Source organism: Pongo pygmaeus, chromosome 2, assembly GCF_028885625.2.
Source record: "Pongo pygmaeus isolate AG05252 chromosome 2, NHGRI_mPonPyg2-v2.0_pri, whole genome shotgun sequence".
In the NCBI taxonomy this organism is placed as follows: domain Eukaryota; kingdom Metazoa; phylum Chordata; class Mammalia; order Primates; family Hominidae; genus Pongo; species Pongo pygmaeus.
In genome coordinates this window covers 192,366,645-192,393,447 of record NC_085930.1, presented here as the reverse complement: position 1 = coordinate 192,393,447, position 26,803 = coordinate 192,366,645, and the positions used below count along the sequence as shown (strand labels likewise).

At 46.1% G+C, this 26,803-nt stretch overlaps 2 protein-coding genes across 4 annotated transcripts in view; both read left to right on the top strand.

The window, feature by feature from the left end:
* MCF2L2 (MCF.2 cell line derived transforming sequence-like 2) overlaps positions 1–8,031 on the top strand; it is a 247,265-nt gene extending 239,234 nt beyond the window's left edge. The window contains exons 28-30 of the mRNA XM_054479976.2: positions 3,895–3,983; positions 4,361–4,476; positions 4,550–8,031. Coding sequence (XP_054335951.1) covers positions 3,895–3,983; positions 4,361–4,476; positions 4,550–4,673 — 329 coding nt within the window. The 3' untranslated portion in view covers positions 4,674–8,031. The remainder of the gene's footprint in view (positions 1–3,894; positions 3,984–4,360; positions 4,477–4,549) is intronic.
* Positions 8,032–19,140: 11,109 nt separating this feature from the next.
* LAMP3 (lysosomal associated membrane protein 3) overlaps positions 19,141–26,803 on the top strand; it is a 39,831-nt gene continuing 32,168 nt past the window's right edge. For 2 of the 3 annotated variants that reach the window (XM_054479975.2, XM_054479972.2), the window contains exon 1: positions 20,122–20,337. In XM_054479975.2, coding sequence (XP_054335950.1) covers positions 20,289–20,337 — 49 coding nt within the window. In that variant the 5' untranslated portion in view covers positions 20,122–20,288. Of the gene's footprint in view, positions 20,338–26,803 lie in introns of all 3 variants that reach the window. The other variant, XM_054479973.2, reaches the window with a different exon arrangement.

The following is a 26,803-nucleotide window of genomic DNA, read 5'->3' as shown; positions in this document are numbered from 1 at the left end:
AAAGCAAAACAAAACAGTTTTGCTATAATCAGATTGAATATTTGTCAAGAGCCTGTGTGTTTGGCATGGTTTTTCTGAGGGGTGTGTGTGTGTGTGTGTGTGTTTGCTCTGTTTCTTTTTAAAGCCATTTATTATCCTTATAATATGTTTCCTTCTCTGAGTGTTTATAAGGACGAGACAATGGCAGACAAACCTCCCCGAAATGTAAGTAATAATAGCACACCTGGAGTGCCCAGAGCTGTTTTGAGACCCTCTCTTTAGTATTATTGTAATTGCTATGCACAATAATCAGGTATTATTTGTTGAGTTCCTATGATGTACCAGGCATTTTTCTTTATCAGAAGATTTGCTAATCCTCATACCAAGACTGCAAAATCGATGTTATTATCTCCATTTTAGAGATAAGGAAGCTGATCCTCAAGAGGTTAAGTGATGTATCCAAGATCACACAGCTAGTGAGTGACAGAGTGAGAATCAGGTCTGACTGACTCCAGAGCACCTTCTCCTGCTGTGGGGCAATGGGCCTCTCAGTTGTTCCCTCACATGCCTGTGATTGGCCAGATCCTGAGTCTGAGATTTTGGGGTCCCCTCAGTGCTGCCAGCTCCTTAGTGCCTAAGACTCTTAGGACCTCAGAGCCCATGACCAGTGAATCCAGCAGGGGATTAAATATGTAGATGATGTAAGACAGCAAAAGTCAGCCCAGAAGCTGGGCACGATGGCTCACACCTGTAATCCCAGCACTGTGGGAGGCCAAGGTGGGCAGATCAGTTGAGCTCAGGAGTTCGAGACCAGCCTGGCCAACATGGTAAAACCCCATCTCTACTAAAAAATACAAAAATTAGCTGGGTGTGGTGGCATGTGCCTGTGCTCCCAGCTACTCAGGAGGCTGATGTGGGAGGATCAGTTCAACCCAGGAAGTCAAGGCTGCAGTGAGCCGTGATCACACAACTGCACTCCAACCTGGGTGACAAGCCAGACACTGTCTCCAAAATAAGTAAATAAAAGCCCAGGGCTGGGACTGGAAGGCCTGGGTGAGGAAGGGAACATGGTCTCTAGGCGTCAGGACACCCAGGTCTTGGCCCTGACTCAGCTCCCACAGGGCCTTCAGCCAGTCCCCACAAGGCCCACAGCCTGGTGGTCAATTACCATCCCTGGCGGGGCGCCCCGTGAGCCGCACTTTCCTCCCCAGAGAACCAGGGGCTTTGCCTGCAGGATGCTGTCTAAGCTTTTCTGGTTCTGAGAATTCTGGGTTTCTTCCAGGAGCCTTGGGGGATACCTGGTGAATAGGTTACTGTCTCTGCTGCCAGGAACCTGGGGCCTGGGGGGAGACGGGCGAGGGCACACCCAGAGCAGCTGCAGCTTGTCTCAGGAGAGACGTGTCCCCCAAGGGCCTGGATGAGACTCCCCAACCTCCGCAGCCCTCCTCCTGCTTTGTCTCCTAGGATAGAACAGAGCACGATAGGATGAGGTGGGACAGATGAGGACTTCACACACTCTAAGGGTAAATATTGTTCCGTCCGCTTGTGTTTGAATTGTATAAATGTATTTCTGCGTGTATGCTGTGTTAGGGGGTAAAATTTGCATCTCCCTGAGGTTGCACTCTAAGGAGTATGGAAAACCTGGCTCTAGACTAAACCAGGCCCCCCGTGGTGCTCCAGGCGTCCCCACCTTCACCTGTGGCACCCGGAGCTCCTGCTGTCACTGGCCCAGGTGGGTCCTGTGTCTTTCTCTGCGTTGTCAGGGCCTGCGCTGACAGTCCCCCACAGGGAGGTGGAATCTGGGATTGACGGCGCTGGGAGGATCCTTCCTCTTTCCAGGCTCAGGCAAATCCTCGCCTGGAGGCGGGGAATGGGCTAGATAAAACAGTTGACTGTTTCAGAGGACCCTGAAACAGTTGAGTCCAGGGTCTGAGAGCCCCTCCGTGCCCAGCGCTGTGCCCCCTCCCCTTCCCTGCTTCCCTGCAGGGCCCGCGAGAGAGGAGGGAAAGCAGCTGCCAGCTCCAGGCAGTCCTTTTACCCCAGGTGCCACTTACCCTGCGGAGGGGCTGGAACCAGCTAATCATTTTACCTGGAAATACCACTTACCCTGCGGAGGGGCTGGAACCAGCTAATCATTTTACCTGGAAATACCACTTACCCTGCGGAGGGGCTGGAGCTTGTCAGGTTTTTCAGTTCCTGTGTCGCCTCCCAGCCCTGCCCACCCCAGGCTGTGGTTGTCTATGGCTGACGAAGGCTCCTGAGCCAGGCCAACCCCCAGCCTCCCAGTGGGTGGCTCTGTGGTCCCTGGCAGCGCTGGCATCATCCGGGGCACAGAGGCCATGGACCCTGGAGACACAGCCCTTCCTATTCATGCAGGGAATGGTCAAGGGCATGGTTCCCTCTGTCCCTCTAGCCCTCCGTCACAGAACTTTCAGCAAGATAATCATTCTTCCATTCTCACTGCTTGTTCTTGGCATAAGGGGACTCCAGGGCTGGATGACTTCTCTAAAGCGGAGTCTTGGGGTTTCGTCAGATGCTCCGAAGTCCCATCTGGAGGATGAAGGCAGGGGGCACATCCCTGACGCAGTTTCTCCTCTGCCCTCCACCCCTTGCCCCTCCCACCTCCTGGGACTAGGAATTCAACCAGGACTTGCTTCAACCTGAGAGGAGGGTGTCCAGCCCCCTCGGAGCCTGCCAGAGTCAGGCGGGATTTCAGAGGGGCCTCCAGGGAGGTGCTGCCCAGCTGCCCCCCCGCCCCGGTGTTACTCACACAGCCCCCACTGATCTGCTCTGGGGAGGGCCTGGGGCCCAGAATGTGGCTTGTCGGGGGCCTGGGGCAGCAGCCCAGGAGACATCACTTGTTCGCTGCCTGCTCACCCAGATAACTGCAGCTCCCTCCACTGCAGCCTACCGCCCTCCAGCCATGCCTCTGCCCAGAATGTCCTCCCTCTCCAGTCCTGTCCTCCCCTCAAGGCCTGCCCAAACCTCCCTGAATTCTCGCCTGAGCAGACAGTCTCCTAGCATGGCTCCCGCCACGTGGACTACTCAGCTGACCCTCAGTCTGAGGCTGCCCTGTGTTAGGACCTTTCTGCAGATGCTCGGCTCCCTACCCTGGCTTGTAAGCCGTGTTGGGCAGAGACTCCATCTCACTCAGAGCGGGCGTAAAGAGCAGGAGTGCTGGAGAAGCCAGCTGCCCTGCCACAGGCCAAGAGGACCTGGCCAAGTGACCATTGCTGTCTGTTTCCCCAACTGTAAAGGGGGCTGAGACCCTTACAGGGTTGTGAGGCTTAAACTTTGACAAACACCTGACATACCACCAGGCACAGGGCAGTTGCTCAGTATTTGGCAGTGGCTGCTGTTCCCCACAGTGTCCAACACCACCCGGGGACGTAACATGTGCGCCATAGCCAAGACTGATAGATTAATTAATCAGTTCACTGCAGAGAGAGGCAGGATGGATGCACTTGCTTGTTCCTCTGATTTTCCCTTATGGGGAGCAGTGACACTTGGCAGAGGCTGCCAGGGAGATGGGAAATGGACATTAATTAGGGGAGAGAAAAGGAGGCAAGGAGGGGAGGGTGAGAAAGAGACGGGAGGAGGAAGGGAAGGAGGCATGGTTAGAAGACAGGCAAACACAAAAAACAATAACTGTTTTCTTGGAGGAACAGGGAGGTAGGGCCATGAACAGCATGTGGACATGTCTTCTCGTGAATTACAGCATTTCGGCGCTGGAAATGCAGCCTGGAGATCACAGACCCCCTCACAGCCCAGCGCAGTGCAGGCCCTGGGGAGAGCAGGAGTTAGAGATGGGGAGGACTGTGCCTGCAACAGGCACTGCCTGCTACACCCTGCCATAGACAGAGGGGCTGTCCTCCCACCCCACAGAGGCCCCATCCTTCTCTTTCTCTCCCTAAGGCTGCTCCAGCAGGGAGTTTAGCTCCATGGACACCTTTGAAGACTGTGAAGGTACAGAAGACATGGAAAAGGAGAGCAGCGCTCTGAGTGTAATTACTTCCCTTTTGTTTCTTTCATCTTCTTCCTCCTTCCTATTCATCAGCTCCTCCTGCCTCCTGTCCCTCGCCTCCATCCCTCTCCCCCTCTTCAGGATTCTCACCCATAAGGGCCTGGCTAAGCCAGGGAGCCGAGGTCACCAGACCCTCAAAGTGGCTCTGACCCTGCTAGCCCGGCATGTCCCCACGTGGCTGTCTCCTTGGCGGTGCGCTGGTGTCCTGTCATAACTGGGGCTCCTGCTGGGAGCCCCGTGGCCCAGGTGGGAGGGCTGGGGTGGGCCTCAGCCTGCCAGCGGGAGTCACCACCTTGCCCGGCCTGGCCACAGCCTCCAGCAATAACTCTGAGGGTGCACCCGTCCCCTCCCTTCCAGCTCGCGGGCCTTTTCCAGTCGGACGACAGCCACGAAACCTGTTCCCCCAAATCCGCTTTCCTGGAGAGGGGAGAAAGCACCCAGGGAGAAAAAGAAGAACGCGATGAGGAGGAAACGTGAGTGTGAGCGAGGAAAGACTAAGCGCCTCTTTGGGCCACGGCGTCTCTGACTTTCTTCTCGGAATTGCAGGGCGACCCGCAGCACCGAGGAGGAGCGCGCTGGGGCGTCCACGGGCCGGCTGGCTCCTGCGGGGTCGACGGCTGGTTTCCAGGCGAGGGCGCTGCGCACGAGGACCTCCGCCCCGGAGAGCTGACCTCCCTGCGGACACCCCCGCTCCTCGGCCCCAGAGCGCCCGCATTCCCGGGAGAGGCGGTGTGGGGGCCCGGGCCCTGCCCAGCTACGCAGAAAGCAGCAGGAGCCTCGGCGGCGGCAGGAAGGGGACAACCAGGGCCTCCTCCCAGGAACCCGAGGGGTGCCCTGGGTGCGCGCCTAGCTCCGCACGAGGGACCTCGGAGCTGCTCTAAGGCGCCTGCAGAGGCGAGCAGAGCCCGCAGCCCACGCCTTCTCAACCGCCCACTTTGACGTTCGGAGCCGGGCAGTTCTTTGCTGTGTGGGCTTCTCTGTGCTCCCACGGTAGGATGTTTAGCAGCATCCCTGGCCTCTACCCACTAGGTGCCAGGAATGCGCCACCCCATCCTCCACCCCACCCCCAAATTGTGACAATCAAAAATGCCTGCAGACACGCCCACATTTCTCCAGGGCGGGGTGGGAAGCGGTTGAGAGCCGCTTAGCCCGAGCCTTGGAGGAGCCGGAGCCGCTCAAACCCGGCGGGGGCCGCAGACTGGGAGCTCCCGGTCCGCCTCCCAGAATCCCTGCGAGCGTTCATGGGGTGTTCGTGTTAGTGCCAAGATTGCTTCGTTGCAGAGAGTTCGTTCCAAGTTACTTTCTGAGGTATTTTATGTATCGATTTATTAGTTTTTAAATGAGTTTTGTTATTTTCAGTTGTATTTTATTTTTAGTTTTATTAGTTGATTTTCATTTCTTTGTAGCTTTCTAGTATTTAATTTCATAGTTTCAGTTACTGGTTTATAGTTACTTTATTTTCAAAGTTATTTAGTTGTTGAGTTGTTCATTTTCAGTTGTTTATATGTAGTTATTTTGTTTTAGGAGTTATAGATGTTCAAATTAATTTGCTTGGAATTTATTTATTTATTTATTTATTTTATTTTTTATTTTTTTTTGAGACGGAGTCTCGCTCTATTGCCCAGGCGGGAGTGCAGTGGCGCGATCTCGGCTCACTGCAAACTCCGCCTCCCGGGTTCACGCCGTTCTCCTGCCTCAGCCTCCTGAGTAGCTGGGACTACAGGCGCTCGCTACGGCGCCCGGCTAATTTTTTTGTTGTTGTTGTTTTGTTTTGTTTTGTTTTGTTTTTGTATTTTTAGTAGAGATGGGGTTTCACCATGTTAGCCAGGATGGTCTCGATCTCCTGACCTCGTGATCCGCCCGCCTCGGCCTCCCAAAGTGCTGGGATTACAGGCGTGAGCCACCGCGCCCGGCCGGAATTTATTTTAAATTATCTTTACAATTATTATCTGAGTTATTTACCGTCATAGTTATTTCACTTTATCTTATTGGAGTTTTTGAGCTATTTATTTTTACGGTAACTTATTTGACTATTAAAAACTCACTGGAAGTTGATGAACTACTGTAAAGTTATTTATTTTTAGAGTGAAATGTTTTAATGAAGGGTTTCCCCTAGTTATCTGGTTTTCGAGTTGCTTATGTTCACAGGTATTTATTTTCAGTTACTTTATATTTGAGTTGTTTGTTTTTATGTTCTTTTTTCAAGTTATTTGGTTTTTAGTTATTTCATTTTCAGCATTACTTCATATTTAACATTATATTTTCTGAATTTTTAGAGTTTCTGAGATATTTAGTTTTTGAACTATTTTCAGAGTTATTTATTCTCAGTTATTTCTTTTCAGTTTTGTATTTGCCATTCAAATTTTTTTTCTGTTCTTTATTTAATTTTCAGGGGTTTTTTTGTTTTGTTTTTGTTTTTTGAGATGGAGTTTTGCTCTGTCACCCAGGCTGGAGTAAAGTGGTGCAATCTTGGCTCACTGCAACCTCTGCCTCCCGGGTTCAAGCAATTCTCCTACCTCAGCCTCCCAAGTAGCTAGAATTACAGGCACCTGCCACCACGCCCAGCTAATTTGTTGTTGTTGTTGTTGTTGTTGTTGTTGTTGTTGAGACGGAGTCTTGCTCTGTCGCCCAGGCTGGAGTGCAGTGGCGCAATCTCGGCTCGCTGCAAGCCCTGCCTCCCGGATTCACGCCGTTCTCCTGCCTCAGACTCCTGAGTAGCTGGGACTACAGGCGCCCGCCACCATGCCCGGCTAATTTTGTTGTTGTTGTTTTTTTTTTTGTTTTTTGTTTTTTGTTTTTTTTTTAGTAAAGACGGGGTTTCACCATGTTAGCCAGGATGGTCTTGATCTCCTGACCGAGTTTCACCATGTTGGCCAGGCTGGTCTCCAACTCCTGACCTCAGGTGATCCACTTGCGTTGGCCTCTCAAAGTGCTGGGATTACAGGTGTGAGCCACTGCACCTGGCCCTCAGAATTATTTAGAGTTAGAATTCTTAGTCTGCTAGTCAGCTTTCAACCAAGAGACACTATATCAGTTATTCCAACAGAGAGAATTTAATATAGATCATTGTTATCCAGCTAGTAGAGATTAAAAAAAAAAAGTAGTGATAATGAGATATCATGTTGATTTTAACTGCAAGCTCCCAGCCCAAGGACTCATACAACAAAGAGAAGAGGTTGAGAATATCAAAACTCAGAAATATGAAGGTGGCCCTAGGGTTGGGGGTTAGTCCTCTGAGGAGGAGGCACTACCAATGGTACATGTGGCCCAAGGGCTCAGAGCCCAAGGTCCAGGAGCTGGATGCAGAATTCTGGGGAGGGGATATGGCCAGCCCATGCTGCTGTCTCTGAATGGGCATCATCAGGCTGGTTATGGGAGTGCTGGGAAAATGGCAAGCTGGAACCAACTGCCACTACTGGAACCAGCTGTCACTCTCAGGGTGGAGACAGTATGCTGATGGTGGGGGTGGGGTGGTGTGCACACAGGAAGGAGCCCGTGGTGGCCCTGCACCCCAGAGCTGGGAAGGGCGGGCTAGAAGCTTAATTACCAGCACACTCAGCTTTAGCGTTACATAGAGTTAGAGTTACGTTAGGATTCCATTAATTTTGGAATTGTTAGGGGTGATTTGATTTCACATTTTCACAGGATATGGGATTGGGATGAATCTTCAATCTCCTGGTTTGTTTGTGGAATAGAGTGGGCCACACCTCACAGGAGTCTCACCCAGGAGACTCAAGACAATCACTTTAGAATTCAAGAAAGCAAAAATAATGTGTCTCACTTTGTTCATAAAGAAGCCTTTTGACGACGTGGCCAAAAAGAAGCAGAGTCTAAGGGACAGACTCTAAGAAAGGTGCCCTTGGAACAGGGTCCTGCAGAGTGTTCCTCTCAAGTTCTTTAGAACTTTACGCTGTTTTGTGGGGCCACCCTCTCCCACTCCCTTTCCTAACAGCACAGTGTCTTTCTTGATAGAGTGTGTTTCAAATTTGTAGACTGTTTGCACAATAAAATAAAGTTCCTCCCAAATCAAGAATCTGTAATCTTAGGTTCTTCTACCTGCATTATTCTTCAGCCCACATTGTTCCATTTGACCATCAGAATGTTTACATATGTATGTACATCTGGATGGATGGATGGATGGATGGATGGATGGATGGATGGATGGATACACTCATTTTATTCAACACCTATTTCCTGAGCACTCCCCTGCCCTGAGGATGGTTCTGGCACTAGGTAGTGACCAGGGAGGTATGAAGATGAGTGAGGCTCTCAGTCCAGTGGGGGAGACAGATGTGGAAACAGAATCACAACACGATGTGGCAAATTCTCTGGGAGCATAGAACACCGTCACTGACTCTTCCTCATACAGTCAGGAAGGGGTGACACTGGAACTGGGTCTTACAGGCAAGTGTCTTCCCCTGGTGGAGAAGAAGAAGGGCAACCTGGCGGAAGGAATAGCATGAGCTCAGGTGAAGGGGCACGGAGGAGCTGTGCATGGCAGGTGGGACGAGTTGATGGGGGCTGCTGGGTCACAGGGTTCAGAAAGGCACTAAGCTTAAGAGCTGGCCCTGGTGCTTGACAGATCCTGCTCCATTTGGTCCTGCAGCAAGTCTGCAAGATAGTAGGGAGCAACCTCAGGAGTCCCATGCTTCTCATGACCTTACTTTTCCAAACACAGTTGACATTTCTGGATATCTTAAGCTCCTTCTTGGTTTTATCCATCTTCCACTTTTCACTTGTCCATCGGAGGTAAGTTGCCCCCTCTCCTTCACCTTTTGAGTCCTGCTTCTTAAACATCTGTAGGAATGGAGGAGGGTTGAGACCAGAAAGCTGTGAAGCGCAGACTTCAGCTCACAAGGGAGGTGGAGGAGAGCCGGGCAGAGACGCACTTGTGGGAATGGCATGCAGAAGTTCTGCAGACCAGCACAGTGGGGAGTGGGCTCCGGACATCACCAACTGTGACTGCCTCCAGCTGCATTCAGCAACCATGGAAAGGTCATGGGGAATGCCGTTCCCAAAGCGGGAGGCTGCTTTAGATCCAACCCAGGCTTATGAATGCAACAGACTGGGATTTTTTAAAGCACATAGAGCCCTTTGCAGCCTTAACAGCAGTAAACCTGTCTCCCAAGTCAAAAGAAAATATAGTCCTACACAATCTGCAGTGGTGTATTTTTATGCTTTTTATAATACACATCTATGCTTTTAGTCTTGATGTGTGTGTGTGTGTGTGTGTGTGTGTGTGTGTGTGTGTGTCTCAGCCGACTTCTCTGCTTATCATGTCTATCACAATATATCCATTTCCCTATGAGAATCCATTTCTCTGTGAGAACATGTAAGAACTTCAGATGGTTTCACATCTTAGCTGAACAGAAGAGTCTGTTGGGTTCTGACCACTTGCCTCAGGAAACACATCACTTGTCTCCTCTCAAACATTTGACTATTGAATAGCCAGCCACTCACTATGGAAACACCCCCCAAAGCATTCTCAATCCTTTGGATCTCAGCCCTTTTCTGGATCTATGAGGATGTCCATACTTAATAATTCTAGCAGAATGCAAATTGGCCAAACCTCACAAGCCTCATAGGAAGACCCTGTTTGCAAATGTCATGCTACAGGTACGTGACCAGGGGAGTCATTCCAATACCAGTCATTGCTGGAGGTTCCTGGGGTATTGTCCTCCAGTGATCCAGGATGGTCCAATCCGACCTTTCACTCCAGCCTCCTTGTCAAAGTCCCAAGCTGCTGCTCTGCTTGCTGGTGTCCTGTGGGAAAAAGCTACCCTTTGGGGCTCAGAGAATCAGACTCACCACTGAGCCCATGGTGGGCTGCAGGGTGGGACAGGAATCGTGGGATAATTCTCATAAAGCTGTGCCAGGTCCACCGTCTGTTCCCAGCAGACACGACATTCCCTATTCTACACCTGGACACACTGCTCATTCAGGAAATAGTTGTGCATTTTTAGACTTCTTAAAAACAGGGAAAAAAAGAGTGGCTTTTCTGCGAGTGAAATTTGTGTCATGTTGTTTAAGTATAAATGGAAAAGAATCCAAAACCACCAGATAAAATCCCTCAGACTTAGAAGTTGTTCAGATCCTCCATGGCTATATGATGTTGCCTGTTGTCCACCAGAGGAACTTAGATTTCAAAATACTGGTGACAACTGGGAATGCTGTGGCCTCAGATTAAAGTGCCCTGGCTGAAGCATTTGAACTAAAAGCAGACCCAGATCTGTAAAATCTGATGGGAGTCTGAGTTCATATTAAACATCAGCCATGCATCATGAAATATTAGAAAAGTTAGAGATCCTCTAAACCAGCCTTCCCAGAGTATACTTTGCAGAATATGCAGAAGAGTGTAAGAACTTTTTTTTTTTTTTGAATGGAGTCTCGCTCTGTTGCCAGGCTGGAGTGCAGTGGCATGATCTTGGCTCACTGCAACCTCCGCCTCCCAGGTTCAAGTGATTCTTCTGCTTCAGCCTCCCCAGTAGCTGGGACTACAGGCATGTAAGGAAGCATCCTTCCTGGCATAGACCTGGGGGCGAGGAACATCAGTTGCTACAAGAAAGACACAAAACCATGCTCAGATGCTATTGGCCCATCTCTCCTACAAAGGCCTTAAAAGCCTGGAGGAAGGGTAACAAACACTGATGCTCCTAGGTGGCTGGGAAATCAAACATAGCTGGAGAAAAAGGAGCAAAAACTTAAAAAACAAGACAACAACAACAAAAAAAAACCCTCTGATTCTGGGGAAGGGGCAGGAATATGTGCTGAGCCCAAAACTACTGCTGGGAGGAGGGACAGAGACACTTGGTCATACCCTTCAAGACCCAGGGACACAGTACTTGCAGGAATCAGAACTGTGAATCACAACCAAGCACCTCACCTCTCAGATCCCACCGCCCCGCTAATAAGCACTGACTAACGAGTAACGATGGAATACTCCTGGGAGAGCTACAAGTGTATGGAGAGAGAAACTGACAGTGGAGAAGACCTGAAGTTGAAGGTGGAGCAGACATTAGGGAAGACCTTTGGGCAAACAAGTCCATATCCTAAACACAAGGTAAGATTTGAAGTGCCTGGTATAACTAAGGTCACCATAGCAACAAAAATCCCAAGGATCTAAACAAAGGAATAAAGACTGCAAGAAAGGGTAATCACATGAGTAAGTATAAAAGCTTTTTTCCCATATATATTTATATATATTATATATATTTATATATTATATATTTATATATTATATATATTTATATATTATATATTTATATATTATATATATTTATATATTATATATTTATATATTATATATATTTATATATTATATATTTATATATTATATATATTTATATATTATATATTTATATATTATATATATTTATATATTATATATTTATATATATAATACATATTTATATATTATATATTTATATATATTATATATATTTATATATTATATATTTATATATATTATATATATTTATATATTATATATTTATATATATTATATATATTTATATATTATATATTTATATATATTATATATATTTATATATTATATTTATATATATTATATATATTTATATATTATATTTATATATATTATATATATTTATATATTATATATTTATATATTATATATATTTATATATTATATATTTATATATTATATATATTTATATATTATATATTTATATATTATATATTTATATATTATATATATTTATATATTATATATTTATATATTATATTTATATATTATATATTTATATATTATATATATTTATATATTATATATTTATATATATTATATATATTTATATATTATATATTTGTATATATTATATATTTATATATTATATATTTGTATACATTATATATTTATATATTATATATTTGTATATATTATATATTTATATATTATATATTTGTATATATTATATATATATTATATATTTATATATTATATATATTATATATTTATATATTATATATATTATATATTTATATATTATATATATATTATATATTTATATATTATATATTTATATATTATATATATTTATATATTATATATTTATATATTATATATTTATATATTATATATATTTATATATTATATATTTATATATTATATATATATTTATATATTATATATATATTTATATATTATATATATATTTATATATTATATATATATTTATATATTATATATTTATATTATATATATTTATATATTATATATTTATATATTATATATTTATATATTATATTTATATATTATATATTTATATATTATATATATTTAAAGATAATTGTTTAAATTTTAAATAAGAACAATGTGTTATGAAGTTTCTAATTTATAAAGAATTAAAATGTATGACAACATGGCCAGGTGTGGTGACTCACACCTGTAATCGCACTTTGGGAGACCAAAGTGGAAGGATCACGTGAGGTCAGGATTTTGAGACCAACTTGGGCAACATAGTGAGACCTTGTCTCTACAAAAAATTAGCCACACGTGGTGCCACACACCTGTGGTCCCAGCTATTTGGGAGGCTGAAAGTATTCTAAGTTGAAAATGCATTAAATTTACCTAACCTACCAAACATCATAGCATAGTATAGCCTACCTTAAATGTGCTCAGAACACTTACATTAGCCTACAGTTGGGCAAATCATCTAATACAAAGCTTGTTTTATAATAAAGCATTGAGTGCCTCATGTAATTTATTGAGTACTTTGCTAAAAATGAAAAACAGAATAGCTGTATCAGTTGTTTACCCTTGGGACTGAGTGGCTGACTGGAAGCTGATGCTTGCTGCCACTGCCCAGAATCATGAGAGAGTATCTTGTCCCATAGCAGTAGCTTGGGAAAAGATAAAAATTCAAAGTATGGTTTCTACTGAATGCATACAGACTTCACACCATTGTAAAGCTGAAAAATCGTAAGTTAAACCATCCTAAGTTGACACCATTTGTTCTTGAGCCATACTATCAATTAGTTTAACCTAATCAACATTTATAGGTCACTGAATCCAACAATGAAAGAATACACACATTCTTCTCAAGTGCACACAGAACATTTAACAAGACAGCCCACTATTATGAGTTAAATTGTGTCCCTCCAAAATTCATATGTAGAAGTCTTGATATGGTTTGGCTGTGTCCCCACCCAAATCTCAACTTGAATTGTATCTCACAGAATTCCCATGTGTTGTGGGAAGGACCCAGGGGGAGGTAATTGAATCATGCGGGCCGGTCTTTCCCATGCTATTCTCGTGATAGTGAATAAGTCTCATGAGATCTGATGGATTTATCAGGGGTTTCCACTTTTGCTTCTTCCTCATTTTATCTTGCCACCACCATGTAAGAAGTGCCTTTCACCTCTCACCATGATTCTGAGGCCTCCCCAGCCATGTGGAACTGTAAGTCCAATTAAACCCGTTTTTCTTCCCAGTCTCAGATGTGTCTTTATCAGCAGTGTGAAAATAGACTAATACAGTAAATTGCTACCAGTAGAGTGGGACGTTGCTGAAGATACCTGAAAATGTGGAACAACTTTGGAACTGGGTAACAGGCAGAGATTGGAACAGTTTGAAGGGCTCAGAAGAAGATGGGAAAATGTGGGAAAGTTTGGAACTTCCAAGAGACTTGTTGAATGGTTTTGCCCAAAATGCTGATAGTGATATGGACAATAAGATCCAGGCTGAGGTGGTCTCAGATGGAGATGAGGAACTTTTTGGGAACTGGAGCAAAGGTGCCTCTTGTTATGTTTTAGCAAAGAGACTGGCCTCATTTTGCCCCTGCCCTAGAGACTTGTGGAACTTTGAACTTGAGAGATGATTTAGGGTATCTGGTGGAAAAAATTTCTAAGCAGCAAAACATTCAAGAGGTGATTTGTGTGCTATTAAAGGCATTCAGTTTTATAAGGGAAGCAGAGCATAAAAGTTTGGAAAATTTGCAGCCTGACTACGTGACAGAAAAGAAAAACCCATTTTCTGGGGAGAAATTCAAGCTGGTTGCAGAAATTTGCATAAGTAGCAAGAAGCCTAATGTGAATCCCCAAGACCATGGGGAAATGTCTCCAGGCCATGTCAGAGACCTTCACAGCAGCCTCTCCCATCACAGGCTTGGAGGCCCAGGAGGAAAAAAGGGGTTTTGTGGGCCAGGCCCAGGGTCCCCGTGTTGTGTGCCGCTTAGTGACTTGGTGCCCTGTGTCCCAGCTGCTCCAGCCATGGCTGAAAGGGGCCAATGCATAGCTTGGGCTGTGGTTTAGAGGGTGGAAGCCGTGGGTCCCTCAAGGGGAACCTCTTAGGGCAGTGCAGAAGGGAAATGTGGGATCAGAGCCCCCACACAGAGTCCCTATCGGGGCACTGCCTAGTGCAGCTGTGAGAAGAGGGCCTTCGTCCTCCAAACCCCAGAATGGTAGACCCGCTGACAGCTTGCACTGGATGCCTGGAAAAACCGCAGACATTCAACACCAGCCCATGAAAGCAGCCTGGAGGGAGGCTATACCCTGCAAAGCCACAGGGGTGGAGCTGCCCAAGACCATGGGAACCTACCTTTTGCATTAGCGTGACCTGGATATGAGACCTGGAGTCAAAGGAGATCATTTTGGAGCTTTAAATTTTGACTCCCTCACTGGATTTCAGACTTGCATGGGCCATGTAACCCGTTTGTTTTGGCCAATTTCTCCCATTTGGAATGGCTTTATTTACCCAATACCTCTACCCCCATTGTATCTAGGAAGTAACTAGCTTGCTTTTGATTGTATAGGCTCATAGGTGGAAGGCCTTGTCTCAGATGAGACTTTGGACTGTGGACTTTTAGGTTAATGCTGAAATGAGTTAAGACTTTGGGGGACTGTTGGAAAGGCATGATTGGTTTTGAAATGTGAGGACATGAGATTTGGAGGGACCAGGGACAGAATGATATGGTTTGGCTGTGTCCCCACTCAAATCTCAATTTGAATTGTATCTCCCAGAATCCCCACATATTGTGGGGAAGGGGGGGACCCAGAAAGAGGTAATTTATTCATGGGGGCTGGTCTTTCCCGTGCTGTTCTCATGACAGTGAATAAGTCTCATGATATCTGATGGGCTTACCTATCGGGGGTTTCTGCTTTTGCTTCTTCCTCATTTTCTCTTGCTGCCACCATGAAAAAGTCCCTTTCGCCTCCCACCATGATTCTGAGGCCTCCCCAGCCACGTGGAATTGTCCAATTAAACCTCTTTTTCTTCCCAGTGTCAGGTATGTCTGTATCAGCAGCGTGAAAATGGACTAATACAAGTCTTAACCCCAAGTATCTCAGAATGTGACTATATTCGGAGATAGGGTCTTTAAGAGGTAAAATGAGTTCAAAGAGTAGGCACTAATCCTACATGACTAATGTCCTTATAAGAAGAGGAGATTAGGACAGACAAAGGCATGCACCGAGGGATGAGCATGTGAAACAAAGGTATCTACTAGCCAAGGAGAGAGGCCTTAGAAAGAACTAACCCGGGCTGGGCGCGGTGGCTCACGCCTGTAATCTCAGTACTTTGGGAGGCCGAGGCGGGTGGATTACCTGAGATCAGGAGTTTGAGATCAACTTGGCCAACATGGTGAAACCCCGTCTCTAAAATACAAAAAATACAAAACTTAGCCAGGTGCAGTGACAGGCACCTGTAGTCCCAGCTGCTCGGGAGGCTGAGGCAGGAGAATCACTTGAGCCTGGGAGGCAGAATTTGCAGCAAGCCGAGATGGCACCACTGCACTCCAGCCAGGGTGACAGAAAGAGACTCTGTCTCAAAAAAAAAAAAGAAAGAAAAAGAAGAAACCAACCCGGCTGACACTTTGATCTCACATGTCTAGTTTCCAGAATTATAAGAAGGCAAATGTCTGTGGTTTAATTACCCAGTCTGTGGCACTTTGTTATGTCAGTCCTGAAAACGAATGTAACCAACCATAGTCTTGGTCAAAAAACAAATCTCAATAAATTTGTAAGATTTAAGTCCATAATTATGTTTTCAACCGCAGTGGAATTAAAAATCAATAAAAGAAAGATACATGAAAAACTATATGTTTGGAAATGAAATCATGCTATTTTAAATAACCATGAGTCAAGGAAATAGCAAAAGGAAATTAGGAAGTATTTCTAATTATATGAAAATGAAAACATATTAAACTTGTGGGATCCAGCTAAAGTAGTAATTAGAGGGAAGTTCATAACAGTAAACCTGTTTATTAGAGACGAAGAAAGATTTTATACCACTGGCCTCAACTTCCATTTTTTTTTTTCTTTTTTTTTTTTTTTGAGACGGAGTCTAGCTCCTGTCACCCAGGCTGGAGTGCAGTGGCGTGATCTCAGCTCACTGTAACCTCCACCTCCCAGGTTCAAGCGATTCTCCTGCCTCAGCCTCCCAAGTAGCTGGGATCACAGGTGCCCACCACCACACCCAGCTAATTTTTGTATTTTTAGTAGAGATGGAGTTTCACCATGTTGGCCAGGCTGGTCTTGAACTCCTGACCTCAGGTGATCCTCCCACCTCGGCCTCCTAAAGTGCTGGGATATCCCAGGCAACTTCCATCTTTGAAAACTATTAAAAGAGGAGCAAATAAAACACAAGTTAAGTAGAAGAAAGAAAATAATAAAGATCAGGTAGAAATGAATAAAACAGAAAATATAAGAACAATGAAGAAACTCGATGAAATGAAATTTTGTTTTTCTTTGAAAACATGAATAGAATTGATCAACCTCCAGCCAAACTTATCAGGGAAAAAAGAGAGAAAATACAAATTATTAATATTATCAGGGAAATAAGAGAGAAAATACAAATTATTAATATTAGTAATAAAAGAAGTGACACCATTACCTATACTACAGATATTGTAAGACAAACAAGGGATTGTTATGAACAACTTTATGCTAATAAATCCAACAACTTAGTTGAAATAAAAAACTTTTTTTTTCTCTTCTTTTCTTTTTTTTAGACACAGGGTCTGGATTTGTCACCCAGGCTAGAGTGCAGTGGCTTGATCGCAGCTCACTACAGTCTTGACCTCTCAGGCTCAAGCAATCCTCCTGCTTCAGCCTCCCCAGTAGCTGGGACTACAGGCATGTGCCACCATGCCCAGCTAATTTAAAAAATTTTTAATAGTGGCAGGGTCTCCCTGTGTTGCCCAGGCTGGACTTGAACTTCTGGCCTCAAGTGACCCTCCCACCTTGGCCTCCCAAAGTGCTTGGATTATAGGCATGAGCCACTGTACCGGCCAGAAAACAACTTTTTTTGAAAATAATAAACTGTGATAGTGTGATATAATAATATATCTTTGGTCTCTGTCCCAGTTTCTAAGACAGAGCTCCTAAAATCCTTATATATCAGAGTTCTAGGAGAATCTTTTGTTTTAATACTTGGTCTTTGACCCTGGTTCCTGAAACAGAATTCCTAAATCCCTTGGAATTTCCAGGGTAAGAGGAGCAGCTTTTTTTTTTTTTTTTTTTTTTTTGAGACGGAAGCTCCTTCTGTCGCCCGGTCTGGAGTGCAGTGGCGCGACCTTGGCTCACTGCAAGCTCCACCTCCTGGGTTCACACCATTCTCCTGCCTCAGCCTCCTGAGTAGCTGGGACTACATGCACCTGCCACCACGCCCGACTAATTTTTTAATATTTTTAATAGAGACTGGGTTTCACTGTGTTAGCCAGGAAGCTCTCAATCTCCTGACCTCGTGATCCGCCTGCCTCAGCCTCCCAAAGTGCTGGGATTACAGGCGTTAGCCACTGCACCCTGCCATAGTGCTTAAAATCCTAGACTCTCAAGGCAGACAAGATTTATGGCCAAGTTTCCGTATTTATTATCTAAGTGACTCTGGGCAACTCCCTTCTCTGTGCTTAGTTTCTCCATCTGCGAAATGGGGCAGCAATAATAACAACAGTGTCCATGTAGAGTGGCTACGGCGCTTAAATGGAATAAGAAGAGTGCCTAGCACACAGTTTATACCCACTTAATTATTGTCTTTTGAATAAACTGTCTCAAAGATCAGAAAGCAGGTAGTTGCTGAAATTAGGTTGACTGGCAAAAGTTAACCCTCACTTTTCACCATAAAAATTCCATTCTGAAACACACTGCAAGCTTTGGTTAAGTTTACTTGATTAGAGTGTTTGGAGCAACATAGTAAGATAAAATAGTTGTAGCCAAAGTTATTTTTCAGAAAATAATTTAAGGCTAGGCTGAAAGCCCTCAATCTAGTAATAAGGAGGTTCTCCTAATATACTGCTTAAATGTGTATTCCCCACTGGGACTCAAGCCCTATCAAAACGTCGTTGTTTTGACAGACAATCCAATTAATAGAGGAAGGAGATAAGACATTAAAAGGTTGCCTGTCAGCGATGTGGAGCCGTGGGCCGTGGCTTACACCTGTAATCCCAATGGTTGGCTAACGCAGGAGGATCGTTTGAAGCCAGGAACTCGAGACCAGCCTGGGCAACACAGTGAGACCTCCTCTCTACATAAAATAAAATAAAATAGCTGGGTGTGGTGGCACGTGCCTTTGGTCCCAGCTACTCAGGAGGCTGAGGTGGGAGACTCACTTGAGGCCAGGAGGTCGAAGTTGCAGTGAGCCGAGATCACGCCACTGCACTCCAGCCTGGGTGATAGAGCGAGACCCTGACTCCAAAAAAAAAAAAAAAAGAAAGAAAGATATTGTGTGTTTTTTGTTCCAGGATTTTCTGGTCTGTAAAACCACGTGGGGCCAGGCACAGTGGCTCACGCCTGTAATCCCAGCTCTTTGGAAGGCCGAGGCGGGCGGATCACCTGGGGTCAGGAGTTTGAGACCAGCTTGGCAAACATGGTGAAACCCCGTCTCTACTAAAAATACAAAAAATTAGCTGGACGTGGTGGCGCACGCCTGTAATCCCAGCTACTGCGGAGGCTGAGGCAGGAGAATCGCTTGAACCCAAGTTTGCAGTGAGCCGAGATCACGCCACTGCCCTCCAGCCTGGGCGACAGAGCGAGACCCTGTCTCCCAAAACAAAAACAAAAACAAACAAACAAACAAAAGAAAAAAGAAAATAAAAAAACACACTGGGAGTGGGCATTATTACGTCCGTTTTACAGCTGAAGAATCCAAGGCTCCGAGAGGTTCCCCGACGCCGCACGCCGGGGAGTCGGCAGCGCGGGCTCCCAGCCAGACCTAGCGCCTCTGGGCTGTGCTCCTGCTGCTTCCCGCAAACCGCGGTCCTGGCGAGGCCCGGGCGTGGAGCGCGGCTGCCGCAGACTCCCTGGGGAGACATGGAGTCAGGGTGCTCAGGGGTTTTTAGGCTCCTGCTCGCCTAGTGGCTGGCTTTCTCCCGGCTGAGAAGCATCTCCGGGTTCCCAGAAAGGTTCCCGAGCGGTTAGAAAAGAGGAGAACCTGGGCCGGGCGCGGTGGCTCACGCCTGTAATCCCAGCACTTTGGGAGGCCGAGACGGGCGGATAACAAGGTCAGAAGGTCGAGACCAGCCTGGCCAACAGGGTGAAACCCCGTCTCTACTTGAAATACAAAAATTAGCTGGGCGTGGTGGCGGGCGCCTGTAATCCCAGCTACTCGGGAGGCTGCAGCAGGAGAATCGCTTGAACCAGGGCAGTGAGCCGAGATCCCGCCACTGCACTCCAGCCTGGCGACAGAGCGAGACTTTGTCTCAAAAAACAAAAGAAATAAAAGAGGAGACCCTGGCCGGGCTCGGTGGCTCACGTCTATAATCCCAGCACTTTGGGAGGCCGAGGCGGGCGAATCACGAGGTCAGGAGCTCGAGACCAGCCTGGCCGATATAGTGACACACCGTCTCTACTAAAAATACAAAAATTAGCCGGGTGTGGTGGCAGGGGCCTGTAGTCCCAGCTACTCGGGAGACTGAGGCAGAAGGATCGCTTGAACCCGGGAGGCGGAGGTTGTAGTGAGCCGAGATCGCGCCACTGCACCCCACCCTGGGCGACAGAGCGAGACTTCGTCTCAAAAAGAAAAGAAAAAGAAAGGAGGAGACCCAGGGTATGAGCGGAGGAGGCCGGCGCTGCCGGAACCACGCGCGTGGGGTAAACGGTCCCAGAGGCCCGGGCCCCGGCGGCCGCGCCGCGTCCCCGCCCCTCCAGGCTCCGTAGCAGGAGGAGGAGCCGGCGGAGTTTCCCTCCCCGCCCAGCGGCCCTGGGCGGGCTTTTCCGCTGCTTCTCATAAGCAGGTGGCTTCGTTTCTCCGGCACAGGTAGGTTTCTCTGGCACCGGTTCGGGGCCTGCCCGGACCTCGCCGCACGCTGCAGAACCTCGCCCAGCGCCCACCATGCCCCGGCAGCTCCGCGCGGCGGCCGCGCTCTTCGCGTCCCTGGCCGGTGAGTGGCCCTCAGGGCTTCCCGCGGTGGCCCTGACGTGTCGGTCCCCTTTCTTCTAAACGCACTCTGGAGTCCCGGCCGCCACGGGACGGGCTGCGGGTAGGGAGGTGTGGCGCGTCCAAGGGCTTCCCAGCTGGAACTTGTTTTCCGTGAGTTACTCAGAGCAAGTGTCAACCCCAAAGACAGTGACACTGTCCCTCGCTTCCAAAAGGGTTCTGGACACCTTCTCAGGGAGAGTTTGTAGAGGTCGCTTGGATTTAAGAGATGGAGACCTGAGCCAGGGCTTAGGAATGGGAGTCTTGGCTTTGTTATCCGGGAAAAGCGCTCCTGTCTTGCTTTTCCTTGCATCAGATGTGGTCTGACAGATTGTGCCATTTCAGAAAGGTGTCTCCCAGTTAGTGAGTAGCATTCCTGAGACTGGCATTCAAGACGTCTGGCCTTGGTTGGGCACAGTGACTCATGCCTGTAATCCCAGCACTTTGGGATCCTGAGGTGGAAGGTCGCTTGAGGCCAGGAGTTTGAGACCAGCCTGGACAACATAGTGGACTGTGTCTCAAACAAAACAAAACAAAAACGAAGTCTGGCCTTGGGGTTCAGGCTCTACGCTACTGTGCTACATGGCCCTGCGTGCATAGGCTCAGGAAATCCTTGTTGAATTGGAAATGAGCAAAAATCATCAGAAAGTTTTGCTATAGGAGAGACGGAGCTTTTGGGTAAACTCTCTGAGTAATCTTTACCCAGTCAACTTGCTTCCCTGGTCTCAAATTTTTCCTCCAGAAAATGAGGGGATTTAAGTTCACGTCAGTTAAGTTTAGGTTCAGTTACACGTAAGAGACAAGCCAAAATAACAGTAGATTAAACAAGATAGTTGCTTGTTACTCTTTCATGTGAAAACAGGTCCAGAGAAATTCAGGTCAGTTCTAGTGTGGGGGTGCTTCACTGGGGATCCGTCATTAGGATCCGACATATAGGTACGTGACGTCTACCCTCAAGGCCTCCTCATGGTTCCACATGTTGGCTGGAGCTCCAGCCATCACATACAAGTTGCAGGTTGGTCAAAGGAGGAAAAACAGAAGGGCTGTAGAAAGGCAGTCCACACAGGTGATTGAGCTGCCTTCACCCAGCCTTTCCAGAAGGCCCATGTGGTCTTAACACTTCTCTTCTTTTGCTAAAACTCAGTCATATGCTCCTACCCAGCTGGAAAGGAGGTTTAGACATAGAACTCTTTATTCCAGGCAACAAGTGCTCAGCTGAAACTTGAGGTACTGTTAGAAAGAAGGGGAGACTGGGTTTTGGAATAGTCAGCCAGCAGTCTGTCACAGGGCTAGTGGCCCTTCTGTTCTAGGGTTTCGTTGACTCTCTCTGCTGCACCCTGCTGGGGCTGCTTCTGCTGCCCCTAGAGGTGCCAGAAAACGTGCTGGGGGCTAAACTGTGATTCCCTGAACCTGGACATGGCCGTGGGGCTCCAATGACTCCCTGACTGTGCTCCTCAGAGCTCTGCAGACAGAGTGTAGTCTCCAAGGCCTGCCAGGCCTGCTCCCTGCTGGTCTCCGCTCCTCACCCCTCCCTTCCCATACCATCCCTGTGTTCCCGTCATGCTGACCCCTTGCTGTTCTCCAGACATACAAGACTCCTGAAGCCTCTGCACCTTTACACATTCTCTTCCTCCTGTCTGGAAACCATCTCCTCCTTTGTCTGCCTGAAGAATTTATCCTTGTGTTGGATTCCCACCCTAACCACACTCTCATAGTATCTGGGGATTTGATAAAGACACTTGTCAGTCGGGCACAGTGGCCCATGCCTGTAATCCCAGCACTTTGGGAGCCTGAGGCAGGCGGATCACTTAATCCTAGGAGTTTGAAACCAGCCTGGGCAACATGGTGAGACTGTACAAAAAATGCAAAACTTAGCTTGACATGGTGGCATATGCCTGTAGTCACAGCTACTAGAAAGGCTGAGGTGGGAGGATCGCTTGAACCCAGGAAGCTGAGGCTACAGTGAGCCCTGAGCATGCCACTGCACTCCGACCTGGGTGACAGAGTGAGACCCTGTCTCAAGGAAAAAAAAAAAAAAAAAAAAAACAAAGACAAAAAACAACACTTGTCACACTGAGGAGTGTGGTCTACTCATGTGTCTGCCTCACAGGGCCCCCGAGAACAAAGACCTACCCCCAGTGCCTGGTACAGAGCCTGCCTGAGAGGAGACTCCTACATACTGTTGAGTGGTGTGGCAGGGAAACCAACCAAAGGCTGTCTGGGAAGGGACTGGCTGTCAGGAAAATACCTAGAAACGATCCCTTGTGAGATCACTGACTTTCTCAGGGGACTGGGCGTTGACTCATCTCACACCCACTGGCTGTAGGGGAACCAAAACCTTCTAACGCCTCTTCGTGCAAATTTCCATCTAGTGGAGTCCAAGCAATGGATCAAGGCCCTGGGGTGCTTGTTTGCCAAGTCTCCTGAATTCTGGAGAGGGGAGGCTGGGGTGGGGTGGGGTGGGGGTGGGCAGATGAGCGTGTGAACACCAGCACTACGTTCTGTGAATAGAGGGAGGGTCAAGACAAAGCAAGGGCTATGCCTGCCCTTGCTTCTGCCCACTGCCCTCTTTCTAGGCCTCAGACAAACCTGTGACCTTGACTAAATCTCTATAGGGCCAAACATCCCATTTAAAAACTGTGACCCAATTTTGACAGAAATCAGTCATATATGTGTGGTCATATACATAGACCATTTGTGTGGTCATATACATTATAGAGTAGCTCTCATGGTCTTTCTGAGCTACTTTACAACGCAGAGCATACCTACTCCAGTCGAATCACCTGCCTATCTTTTATACCCCACACAGGGAGAGGAGGAGAGTGGGAAGGGCCAGAGGAGGGAAGGAGAAGGGGTGAGAACTATACTTCTCTGACAGGTTCAATCTGTAACACCCATGAACTTGGCACTTTTGGTTGAGCCATTTGCCAGCCCAGCCTTTTGTCTACCACCCAGAGACACACCTACACCTACACACCGTATCAAGACATCTCAACTGCCATTACCTCTAGCCACCCCACCAAGGCTTCCTACATAGCAAGCACACCTTGACCAGGTACCACATATCTTCTTGGCTTGTTTAGGATGCTGTTCATTTGTGAACAATTAAGTCCTTTTTTAATTTATTTGAGTTCATTCATTACCACCGAGAGAAGAGTTCTAGTTGCATCTTGAGGAAGGCTTTTTTTTTTTTTTTAAGGGTGCACTACTGAGTTTAGGAAACTGAACTCAGTCGAGAAGATTCTCTTTAGCTTATAAACACCAGCCATACACAGTAGGATTTAATCAAGGATATAATCACTTCCCCAAGAGAACAACTAGCAAGTGTTTTCTAGTATCCTGGAGGTCTCTGTAGCAATCTTTACGTTTCACCACGAGATATTCCTGGAAGCCACAGTTGAGAGTGAATTCTCTTTCTCCATCATAATAGTATGAATCTAATGGGGCTTTTGTTGGTGTTTGACCAGAGAACCAGCAACGCGGGTTTTGCCCAAATGAATTTCTAAAATAAATCTTCAGCAACACTCAACCTCCATTATAATCTCGAAGTGAAAAATCTTTCTCCAAGCTCCATGACATGGGCATAAAAGTTCTACGTGCAGGGATTTTACAAAAGTTTGTAGGTAAACCTATAGCCCATCAAACCTACAACTCTCAAGTATCATGCATTTAACTTATCCAAATGGATATTTTAGATTTAAAAAAAGACTCTTAAAGAATGATCTCAAATAACTTAATGTCATTAATAATCATCGGTCTTTTTATAAGGTTATCAAGGCAATTTGAACTGATGCTTTTGTCTTTCCTATTCTGCAAACCAGCTGTACAGAAATAATTCACGGGTCTTACTACTGGGCTTAAAGTTAGAACTTTTCTTCTGGAAAATAATCCCCTTTTCAGCATATGAACTTTTGAAACCCTCACCAAGGATCATCATTATGAGGTTTTCATGAATTGGGGTCACTGGAGGGCACCCTCCTGTTCCTCTCTCCTCTGCTTTTGTGTCTTCTCTCACCATTCTTCCCAGTGACACCCCACCTCCACCACCCCTCAAACCCAAGGGCAAGCTTTGATTCAGATGTACCAGTGCTCAAGCCTCTGCCCCAGCTTCGATCAGTTGTGTCATTATAGTCAAATGGCTGAAATTTTCCAAGCCTGAGTTTCCTCATTTGAAAGATGGATAAAGTAGTACCCACCAAAGGGTTTTTGGGAGAAGTTGGTAAAAGATGACCCTTGACCTAAGACCTTCTATGTAGTAAGTGTCCAGGAACTTGGAATTTTTGTTGTTATTAATATGAGAAAAGTAACCACTTAGAAGTGTATTGAATGGAGGAGGGAGATAGAAAAGGCATATATGAATTATTTTTACTGGGTATGAACTTTAGGACTTTGTAAATACTAGCATAGCATGATCTCCTTTCCCTTTCTGCGTGTTCTCCCAAGTCTCAGCCAGCACAGGACATCTCCAGCTCTCCTGAGAGTCTGTGAGTAAACACAAAATTGGAGGGACACAGGCATCTCTCAGTGTGCCTGACCACAGACTCCTAAAGACGTCGTCTGTTCTTTGTTATTGTTGTTGTTTTTAAGATGGAGTTTTGCTCTTATTGCCCAGGCTGGAGTGCAATGGCATGATCTCAACTCACTACAACCTCAGCCTCCCGGGTTCAAGCGATTCTCCTGCCTCAGCCTCCCAAGTAGCTGGGATTACAGGCACTGTGTCACCATGCCCAGCTAATTTTTCTATTTTTAGTAGAGATGGGATTTCACCATGTTAGCCAGGCTGGTCTTGAACTCTTGACCTCAGCCGATCTGCCCACCTTGGCCTCCCAAAGTGTTGGGATTGCAGGTGTGAGCCACCGTGCCCGGCCCATCATCTGTGTTTTGTCCACTTTTCTGGATCCCTATGTGCCTGGAAGGAGGCAAGGATAGACCTATTCTAGTTGGAAAAGAACCAGAGGCCCTCTGCCCTTAAGGACAGCCTCTGGAGAGAACCTGTGACAACAGTAGACACCGTCTGTGTGCTTAATGGTACATGAAGAGTTTTACTTAAACCAACGCATGTGAGCCTTACAATAATCCTAAAAGGCCTACAATGCTATTGTCCTCATTAACACATTCCGTCATTTTTTCGTTCGACCCATATTTACTGAACACTATGCGCAGGCACCAGTGGTGTAAACGGTACACATAGTTCCCACCTTCAGGGTGCTCTTAATCTACTAGGAAAGATCCACAACCAACAAATAAACCAATAAACAAACATTTAACCAGGGAAAATATTCAGCTGATACGTACTGGCCAGGTTGATTGTTAAATATTTGAATACCATCCCCATATATAATTACAAGTTGTAATTAATGCAGTGAAAGCAATGAATTTAACACTGCAGTGGAGAATCATTGATATGGGGAACTATTTTATATAAGGAGGACAAGGAAGACGCTCTGAGGAGCTGCCATGAAAGCCAGAACACAAAGGACAGCCCACCTGAAATATCAAGGCAGTTATGACTTCTCTTTCTTGATTGAGAAAGACTGGGCCACTCCAAAAGTTAAGTAAGAAAATGACAGGAATTGGTCTATATTGAGAAAACAACAAACGACAAGATAAAAAATGGAAAGGACCGTATTGTGAAGAGATGAGTCTCCTGTCATTGGAAACAGTTAAGTCTAGATTGGATGAACACATGGCAAAGATCTGTAGGTGTAATTCAAACATCAGATTAGGGTTCAGGGCGGGGAGTGGTGGCTCACGCCTGTAATCCCAGCACTTTGAAAGGCCAAGGCAGGCGGATCACGAGATGAGTTCGAGACCAGCCTGGACAACATGGTGAAACCCCGTCTCTACTAAAAATACAAAAATTAGCCGGGCATGGTGGCAGGTGCCTGTAATCCCAGCTACACATGAGGCTGAGGCTGGAGAATTGAACCCGGGAGGCAGAGGTTGCAGTGAGCCAAGATTGTGCCACTATACTCCAGCCTGGACAACAGAGCAAGACTCTGTCTCAAAAATAATAATAATAAAAAAAAAATTGGGGTTTGGACTAGATTACTTTTAAGATCCCTTTCAAACCTGGGATTATATGATTCTGTGAAAACTGTATAACTCTGTAAATCTTTATTACTATCATTCATGCTGCCCCAGCTCTATCAGGTCATACAGCAGCTGTTCACCCAGGAACACTATTTTATGTCAGCTGTCCGGATTCACATTTGAAGGTGGTGAATGAAGAGGCATTGACACTTAGATATCTAGCTGAGCATGATCACTTTGGTGTGTATTAGTACCACACCCCACACAGGCAAAAGGGCTGGGTGCTGTGGAACTGTTATAACCCTCTAAAAGACATGGATACAACCAGAACATTACAACTGTGGCCTAGGGGTAGAATCTTTGGTGATGTTTGCTTCATTGTTATACCCTTGTAAATT